Below are 10,176 nucleotides of genomic sequence, written 5' to 3' on the forward strand. Positions count from 1 at the left end.
GGTGGCGGCGTTCACTGGAGTGGTGAGAACGTTCACGGGCCCCGTCAGGACGTTGACTGGTCCCTTCAGGACGTTCACAGGGCCAGCGGGAGTGTTCACCAAGCCTTTCAGTGTGGCCACTGAGCCCTTCACAGGGCCTTTCAGGGCATTCACAGGGCCAGCCAGTGCATTCACGGGGACCAAGGAGACATTCACCAGGCCAGTCAGGGCGCTCACCAGGCCCGTCAGGGTCTGAGGAGCAGGTTTCGCCAGAGTTATCTTCTGCGAATTCTCCAAATCAATGCTGACAGGCATCCGGCTAATGACAGAAGTAATTTTGGGAGCAATGACTGGAGTCACCTTTTCTTTGTCAGCAGCTACTGGAACCTCTGAGGCCTGTGTGTCCGAGGTGTTAGTTACTGGAGGTGCTGTTTTTTCTTCTAAAACAGGTTTTTTAGATTCAGCTGGAGGGGGCAGTGCCTCATGCAGGCAAGGAGCAGCGCTGACAGGCTCTGCAATGGCAGCTGTGACACTCGTGGAAGTGACACCCGTAGCAGATACATATTTGGGGTCCATGAGGATCTTCCTCAGTGTACTGGAGCTAGTGTCAATGTCAGAGGCCTTGGTGTCTGGGGGCAGAGCCGGAGATGGGGTGGACTGCGCCTGTGGCTCCTCCTGTCTCGTGATCCACTCTGTCACCTTCGCAGGGGGACTCTGGTGTGGGATCCCCCCAGCAGCGACAGGGAGTGGGAGCTTTGCTATCGTTACGGAGGGAATTGGGGGGGTGGGCATGCTTGAGTCACTGGGCGGGGTCACTGGGTCACTTTCAATGATGGAGTGCACCTTGAATCTGGCTTGAGGCTCATCATGCACAGGGGCAGGCTGCGAGAGAGGAGTGGGGTCTGGGAGCGCAGGTGCTCTGGTCGGAGTCTCTTCGTCCATGCTGCTTTCTTGGGGCAGATCCTCTCGGGATGGAGTCTTGCTTGGGTCAGAAGCACATGACTCGGGAGCAGTGGACTGGGGCTTGTCATTCTGCTTTTCTTCCTGTGGAGCTTCTGGGGGTTGTACCGTCGTCCCATCACTTGAAGCAGGGCTCTTGCTTTGAACCTGGTCAGGTTCAGGGGCATGGGTCTCTGCAGTGCCCCCTATTTTCTTGTTTGTATTCCGTTTGCGGCGTGATCGAGCAGTCTTCTGGCGCCCTTTATCTTTCCGAACCAGAGTCACTTCTTCTTTTGACCCCTTGGCTCCCGGCACTGGGTGGGAGGTTTCGCTGCTGTCTCCTCGGGCTTCCTTGTTGTCTGCTGGGCCTGCTGAGGGGTCAGGTGCACTGCCTGGTGGCCTAGAAGATTCAGCAGCAGCCTCTGTCTCCAAGATGCCAGACACAGCCTCATTGGTCTCAGGCTCCATGCCTTCCTCAGGAGGTGGCGGATCTGTCTGAGATTCTGCAGGGTAAGGTGGCGGTGCAGGGAAGTTTTCTGGCTCCCCAGAAATGTCATTGATGATGGACCCGATGGCCGCGGCCAGCTCTGTTTCACTGGCTTGGTGTGCGGGCTTGTCCCTGTCCTCTGTAGAGAGGCCCTCTGTGGCATCAGGAGCTGCCGCCTTGAAAGCTGCGGGTGTGGAGGTTTCCGTGAGCTTCTCGATGTTCTCCACGGCCTGCTCCAGCTCCATCTGCCGGGCTAACTGATTTGCTTCTGGGGACTGCTTGGAGGCAGACACATCCTCCTTCTCTGGTTCCTTGTCCGGTTCAGCGGGCTCACTGTTCAACTGTGATGATACACTCCCCTCCTTCTGGGGACTCTTGCTCTTCTCGGGGGAAACAGCCACGACCCCAGCCTCCTCCTCCACCGGCAGTTCTGAAGGGCCTGCAGCCACACTGGGACTTATGGTGGCTTCCGCATTTTTCACGTTTGCAGATTTGTCCACTGCTGACCTAGAGTTTCGAGATCGTCCTCTCTTTGACTTGGAGTTTTTCTCAGGGGCTGCTTTCTTCTCCACTACTTCAACTGGGGGGGTTTCGGGTGGATTTCTGTCCGTGCTAATTTCTTTCTTGTCACGTTTTTGTTCACTCGCTGCTGCTTCTTTATCAGCCTTGGATTTTGTATTATTTTCCCTCACGTTCACTTGAGGACTCCCCTCAGTGGTCGCCTCAGGACGTTCAGGGTCAACTTTGGGTTCGTTTCTCCCCCTCTTCCCTTGCTGACCACCAGCAGCTACTTTCTGGGACCGTGGGGATCTCCAGCCCTCAGCTGGTTTGACCGTCTCAGCTTCTTTGGCCTCAGTCTCGTCATCTTCATCGGCCCGACGGCGAGTCTTTGGAGGCCTCCCCCTCCGAGGGGTCGTGGGAACCGCCGCAGCCTCCTGCAGCTCCCGCTCCAGTCTCTTCCTGGTCACTCGGGGCTGCTCCACGGGCTCCTTGACTGGAGAGCGGTTGTCATGGTCACCCATGGTTGCGTAAACACTCCTCACATTCCGGCGCCTGGTTCGGCCAAGTGGCAAGCTTGGCTCGGGGTGTTCAGGGTCCGTGGCTGAGTTTTTAGAAGCAGTCCTTGTAATCTTCTCTGCCTCCATCTTCAGTTCTAAAAGCTTCTGTGCTTCTCCCCGGGGAGAATTGGATCGCTTGAGCTTTTCCCGGTCTATCCTCTCACTCTTCCTGGTGACGGGCTTTTCCACACTTGCTGCAGCTGCCTGAATGGGGGTCTTGGAACGTTTACTTTTGTTTGGCTTTTTATCTTTTGCAGCAACTGGAGGATCAACCTCTACAACTTCAGTAGCTGGAGGTGGAACCTCAGGAACATCTTCCGTTTTTTGACTTGTGTTAGGTTCAACGTTAGCAGCCAAGTCTGGCTTTTCCACCTGAGGCTCATCGGCTTCTTCAGGCTTCTGAGTTGGTTTTGGAAGTGTCTGGGTGCTGTTAGGCTCAGGATCTACACTGATCTCTACCTGGGAAAACGAGGCCCCAGGAGTTGGAGGCTTGGCATCCAGATAAGGCAGCTGATCGACTGATGAGCCTCTTTCAACAGTGGAAGGAGGCTCGGCAGTGTCTTTCCTGGTGTCCACTCCTGGGGGCAAGTCTCCTTGCTCAGGCTGTTCCACAGTGACAGGAACCAGATCTGTACTTGTGGATTTTGCCTCTTCCGGGACAGAGGCTGGCTCAATGGTCTTTTCTTCTGGCACCGGAGGCCCCTCTCCAGTCTTTTCACCAGCTGTCTTCTCCAGCGATGCTGCTGCTGACTCCGGAGCTATAGCAGTGACACTAGGGGGCCCAACTGAAGATGGAGTTTTCAGTTCCGGCTCTTTATTCTCAGAAGCAGATTCTGGGGTCTTGGGATGATCCTCTGTATCTTCCTGTTTCTCAACCTCTTTGGGTTTCTGGTCTTTTTCTTTTTCTTTCTGTTGCATTCTTGTGAGTTCCATGAATTTGCTATGGAAAAGAACTACTGGCTCTTGAATCAAGTCAGTTGTGTTATTCAGTCCATCAGAGGTCTGCCTCCCATACAACCTGCCGGAAATGAAGTCAGATTCTTCATCTTTCCTCTCTAGATGCTGCAGTCGCTTGGAATCTTGTTCAAAGATTGAGCTGTGTAAAAAACGAGAAGCAAATAATTCTTGCCTTTCCTGTTCCTCTTCTTTATGGTCATCTTTCTTATCATCCATTTTTCCCTCTGAATCAGTCCGGATTTTCTTCTTTTTCATGTACCAGGATGGAATAGGTCTCGGAGCAGAGTCTACCTTTTCTTTATCTTTGTTGTTTCGAAAATTAGCAAATCGGGAGTCCCAGTCAAGAAAAGACCAATTTTCTTCTCGAGAGGAAGAAAGGGATTTGGCTCTTTCAAGCAAAGCCTTAGTGTCCGGTGTGATTGTCTTATCCAATGCAAAGGAATAAAATTTGTTCCTTTCTAAAGAACTGGAGAGTCTTTCATCTCTCTCACGTAGTTTGTCTTCTCTGTCCCTCAATAAAAAAGACAATCGAGAACTTTCAAATAATGCAGAGGCTCTAGGTGAGTGAGATTTGTGTTCACCATCATCATCAGAATCAGAAGGCACCTCACCAGGTTCCAAGTCACGGACAGACCTCTTTCGAAGGCTGTCTCTCTTAATTATGCTGTTGGGGAAACTCACATCAAATCTGCTGGCATCGTGTTTCATTTGAGAATCCCACCGATTTAGTTCATCTTCAGGATTCAAGACAGATAGTTTGATTTTAGCCATGTCTGCCATCTGTTCTCTCCTGCTTGAATCATAAGGATTAAATTTTAAGGACTCTTCTCTGACTGTTATATGAGAATAGGGGAGACCTTTGTCATCTAATTTAGGAGACCCTCTTATGGACATTACCCTAGGAGAACCAATAGGGTCATCATCATCATGGAAGGAACCAAGCCGAACACTGGGAGAACCACCAGTCCTTTCAGAATCTTCACTGATCTGGCGTGAACTTCTGTAGTTCCTTTCTCTCTTGGTGCAGATGTCAAAATCAACATGGTCCATTCTTTTCTTTTTGCTGGGAGGAGAGTCATCGGTGACATCCTGAGGGGGTTTGCCTACCTCGTGAACAAGACTACGTCTTTCGTATTCATCCACATCTTTTTTAGGACTGCCGAATTTCTCAGACTTGGCTATTTCCATCTCCATCTGCTGTTTTCTACGACTCTGCTCCATTTGTTTTCGGTAACTCTGTGTGTGATCAATATCAATGCCAATTTTTTCTTCAGTATGTGGTTTCTCTTGGCCCGATTTACATTCAAGTGGTTCATCACGAAGACTGCAATAGTTTTTCCTATTATCTTCTCTCTCTGGTCCTTGATCATCTAATAGCTCCAGCTGTTTGAGTTGTGGTTTTGAGGCAGTGGGTTTTTTTGACTGGATTTCTTGATTTTCCACAGATTCACCTACTGGTTCTCTCAGCCTTGCTTGCAGATCTGAGTTGGGCCTTGAGCCAGTCCCAACAGAAATACTGGTAAGCTCCTGACAGTCTTTGGGGCTGGGAACAGCATTAAGTCTGTCCAGTTTAAGTTTTTTAGATTCTCTTTTAAGAATTTCTTTCCTCACAGGCTTTTTTTCAGACTCTCCTTCCCTCAGCAGAATGACATCTCTAGATGACATGTCAGGCTGTTTCTTTAAAAGCACCCGAGCATCTTCCATCTCTGGACTACTTTTCTTGAGATCTGATTTCTGCCTTTCTACTTTCAAATTGGAATCTGCAAAACGCCTTTTCCTTGCCTCCAGCTTCTCCAGGTCCCCAGCACTCACCCCGTCAGCACTCTGCTCTGGTTTTAAGTGCTTCCTGGGTTTAGGCCGGCCTTCCTTATCTACCACTTCTATGTGGCTTGAAAGCCCCCTTTCCTTTGGCACTTTCATCCTAACAGATTCCAGTTTAGACAATTCAGATTTTGCAGGCTCTGTCTGAGAGGTCTGAAGTTTCTGATCTAAGGCAGAAGACTTGACAGCGTCATTATCAAGCTTGGTTTTCAGCTTTTCCAAAGGGGCGTGGTCAATAACCTTCCCCTCTTTTTCTTTCACTCGAGTCAAAACCACACAGGGCATGAGTTCCAAGCGGTTTTTGGCCAATCCTTCTTTGTCAGCTTTCTCTCTGCTCAGTTTATTAGAACTCCTCAACTTTTCAGGGCTTTGCTCTCTCTCATTTTCTTGGTCTGTTTCCGAAGACTGAGAACTTGGGGAATGAACTTTTCCTTTTCGTTTCTGCTTGTCAGTTTTGTCCTTCTCCACCTTTTCCTTCCTTATTAAACGTCTCTCTCTTTCCACTCTCTCAGGATCGAAAGCTCGTTCTTTATCTGTCTTCTCATTTTTTGTATAGCGTTCCAAACGAGGTTTGTCAAGTTTATCGTATCTTGGAGGGGAAAGTGAGCTGCAGCTTCCACTCCGGTCTGAGGAGCGGCTGTAAACCCTCCTCTCGGAATCACTCGGCAGTCTCTCGGACTGTGAGGGAGATGTTCCAGGGCTCTGAGGGCGTCGCAAGTGCACTGGACTCTGACTGCGTTCAATTGGTCTCCTCTCGTGGTCTCTGTCCCGGTCAGATTCAAATCTTTCACGTTCTCTTTCTCGTTCCCTTTGTCTGTAACTGTATTCCCGAATATCTTGTTCATAAAGATCATTTCTATAATCCCTATATTCCCGGGGATCATCATAATATCGTGATTCATAGTAGTCTCCTTGATAAGTTTCCCATTCTGAATAAAATTCTCTCCCTCGAGCTGGATAGTCCCGTCTGGAATCCTCAGGATATGTGCCTGGAGTACGGACATTCTCATAATATGTACGATCTTGGCTATAGTCATAAGATCCCCTTCGTTCTTCTCTGCCAAAGACAAAAAAGAATGTATTGGTTTTTTGTTTTCTCGTCACTGACACATTAATCATACATGTGCAGTTAGAGTCCTGCTTCTAAAAATCTTTGCCATTATTTAATCATTAGAACTGGGGCTTCCTTCGTGGCTCAGTGGTAAAGAATCCACCTGCCAATGCAAGAGACATGGGTTCGATCCCTCATCCAAGATAAGGAAGGAGAAGGCAATGGCAACCCACTCCAGTATTCTTGCCTGGCAAATTCCACAGACAGAGGAGCCTGACAGGCTATAACCCATGGGGTCACAAAGACACAACTCAGCAACTAAACAATGACCAAATCATTAGAATTTCACCATCCAATACCACAGCTACAAACCACAGATGGCTACTAAGAGCTTAAAATCTGGCTAGACTAAATTGAGGTGTGTATAAAATACAGACTAGATCTGGTAGATTTAGTCTTTTTTTTTTTTAAAGAAGACATATACTTCGGTAATTTATTCAGATTGAATACATGTTGAAATAGTATCTCAAATAGACTAGGTACTCTTGCCTGGAAAATCCCATGAACGGAGGAGCCTGGTAGGCTGCAGTCCATGGGGTTGCTAAGAGTCAGACACGACTGAGCGGCTTCACTTTCCCTTTTCACTTTCATGCATTGGAGAAGGAAATGGCAACCCACTCCAGTGTTCTTGCCTGGAGAATCCCAGGGACGGGGGAGCCTGGTGGGCTGCCGTCTATGGGGTCTCGCAGAGTCGGACACGACTGAAGCGACTTAGCAGCAGCAGCAGCAGGTTAAATAAATTAATTACTTCTCTGCCAAGAGACAGTCTTACCACAACTTGGGAAACAAATGTATTGTTTGAAAAGACAGATTAACAATTTAACTAAAATCTTTCTACCTCTGCAACCTCTACCTCAATTCACAGTTTAAAAAAACACACTGGGGGCAAGTCTCCCTGGGCTCAGTCTTTACACTTATAAAATGATAATGTTCTTTAAGAATAAGTTAAACAAGAAGGTTAAATAAGATGAAACTTTGTAAAAACTTTCCTAACATAATACAGGGCACATACTTGGCCTTCAGTAATTGTTACTTTTCCCCAACCTGCCAACTAACAAATTATGTATTACAAGCTGTGTGAGATAATTCCTTAATTGTAAAAGAATTCCTTAATTGTTAAAGTGACATGACCCAGGGCATTCAAAATAGGATTGAATTTACATGCAAGAATGTGTATGGTGTATAAAATGGAAATTTACCTGTAACAGAGGCCAGTTCCTTTACTCTTGGTTCATGTCCTATTTTTGTTCTTTCAAACAAGTATGGCTTACTCAGTCTACATAGTACTACTAACGGCAGCTCAATGAAACATAATGAACCCTGAACCTAAGCTTCTAAAAGCATGAGCTTTTGTCTTCCTGGCTCATGGCAGGTACTCAAATTTGTTCAAAGAATGGACCTTAGAAAAGTATGTCAAAGTTGCTACTGGGCAATGTTCTAACCCGTTTTCAACAGCAAATGAAGCATCTAGACTTGAGCATTCAACACTGGAAGCATCACCAGCACCTTATCATATGCATTTACACTGAACTTTATCATTTCAAAGAGAATCATTTATGACACATCTATGATATTTCATTTAATAGGATGACCAATTCAAGATGATCCTTCTACAGTTCCATAGGAATCAGATTTTTTGCCTCAACATTGGCCAGCCATTTTGTAAAATTAGGCTGACTTAACTCCTTATCACCATAAACACAAACTCCAAGGAAGCATCACTTTCACATGTAAAGGAGAACACACTGTAAGCTTCCTTTTTTCCTTTGATCACATCATGGCTTACAAGATCTTAGTTTCCCGACCAGGGATTGAATTCTCAAGCCCCTGGCAATGAAAGTGCAGAGTCCTCACCACTGGACCACCAGGGAATTCCCTAAGCTTTCTAATATAAAGTGGTTAAGACACCAAGAATGGCTGTAGTTTACTGCCTGCATTAAAAGTAGGTTTAAAAATGGCTTCCAGGTATTTTCTAAAATAAGCAAACTACGTCCAAAATGTGAAAGAAAAAAGTTACAGAAGTCAAAGGTATATACATAAACATTAGTGCTACACTGTTCAGTTTAATAAATGATGATTTTGTACACATTTTGCTGGACTCTACCAAAAGAAATGAGTGTCTTGCCACCAAGGAACTCTAGCAAGAGACAATAAAACTGCACACTAGTACTATGTACAAAAGGCTCTGGCAGGACCCGGAGGGACTTTGAAAGGCCAGGTTTTCAGAGAATGCTGTTCCCATGACTACAAAGTATCCAAACTACTCTAAGTAGGTGAGAAATTCATCTAAAGCATAATGTGACCCCATAAATTTGTGCTGAGAATTACTTTGGCAACCTGTAAGACTCAATGCACTAGCAGGTAAACTAAATGCACTGGGTTTATTTCTAGCCCATCATTTAGGAGCCTGTGACCTTATCAGCAAAGTCATCTGATTGTCAGTTCCTACCATAAGTAACACATGAAAAGAGTCACAGCCCTATTTCCCTGACACTGTATTTAAGGGAATAAAAGAAATACTTTTAAACTGCAGAGCCCTATGAAAATGAGTCATCACTTGCTTTTGTGAGCTGAACTGTCATTAGGGGGTAAAGCACTTTTTTCCCCCCTACTTATTCATCAACTATTGAGTGGCATGACTTCCACTCTATGGAAAAGGCAAAGATTCTTAAGTTCTACTGAAAGGAATGCATTCCAGAAACACTACCATCTGAAACCAAATGAGGCAAAACTGGGTCACAGTAAAGTCCTACACCCTCATGCTTCCTACTTTATCTCTAAACATTCAACAGGGATAAATAACCAAGGAACAAAGCCAGAGCCAGATAATCAGTAAAATGAATTAATTTGAGTGGCAATATTCAAAAATTAACACTCACATAACATTATCCAACCCTCACAAGACACTGTTCTCTGAAAAATATTGAACATACACACAGAAAATTTTAATGAAATTTTTATGTCTTAAGTGCCACTAGATCATCAACACATTTTCCACTCACTTATGGCTAAGAATTCCTATAAGCACTTAAAGTATTAACAATGACTTCAGATTGTGGGGGTGGGGGTGGGGAGGATGGAGAATCCTCCCTATAGAGGATATGTAGACTATGTTCTTACATATGTTCATTCTCTCTCTCACACACACACACAGAAAAATCTGGAACGTGGATTCCAATCCACTAGTGGAAAACCACTGATACCTTAGAAGTTCACCCTTTGGGAAATTTGGCTGTAGGGGATATTTTTCATTAAAAAACCGCTCAAGTAGTTAATGACCATTACACTAAACACCATGAGGAAATGAAAAAGAATATATACCTTCTTTGATTTAAACAAAAATGAAGTGGCAAGAAGAGGCAATAAAAAGGGAATGCACCCAATAGGTTTCTGGGAGCATGATCAGGATTTGCCTCATCCTCTGTGGATCAAGATCAACTGTGGAAAATTCTGAAAGAGATGGGAATACCAGACCACCTGACCTGCCTCTTGAGAAATCTGTATGCAGGTCAGGAAGCAACAGTTAGAACTGGACATGGAACAACAGACTGGTTCCAAATGGGAAAAGGAGTATGTCGAGGCTGTATATTGTCACCCTGCTTATTTAACGTATCCTCAGAGTACATCATGAGAAACGCTGGGCTGGAAGAAGCACAAGCTGGAATCAAGATTGCTGGGAGAAATATCAATAACCTCAGATATGCAGATGACACCACCCTTACGGCAGAAAGTGAAGAGGAACTAAAAAGCCTCCTGATGAAAGTGAAAGTGGAGAGTGAAAAAGTTGGCTTAAAGCTCAACATTCACAAAACGAAGATCATGGC

At 45.8% G+C, this 10,176-nt stretch overlaps 1 protein-coding gene across 1 annotated transcript in view; it reads right to left on the reverse strand.

Moving 5' to 3' along the window:
* SPEN (spen family transcriptional repressor) overlaps positions 1 to 10,176 on the reverse strand; it is a 90,437-nt gene that overhangs the window by 5,290 nt on the left and 74,971 nt on the right. The window contains exon 11 of the mRNA XM_010850238.1: positions 7 to 6,298. Coding sequence (XP_010848540.1) covers positions 7 to 6,298 — 6,292 coding nt within the window. The remainder of the gene's footprint in view (positions 1 to 6; positions 6,299 to 10,176) is intronic.

This window comes from Bison bison, unplaced genomic scaffold (genome assembly GCF_000754665.1).
Source record: "Bison bison bison isolate TAMUID 2011002044 unplaced genomic scaffold, Bison_UMD1.0 scf7180017864289, whole genome shotgun sequence".
Lineage (NCBI taxonomy): Eukaryota > Metazoa > Chordata > Mammalia > Artiodactyla > Bovidae > Bison > Bison bison.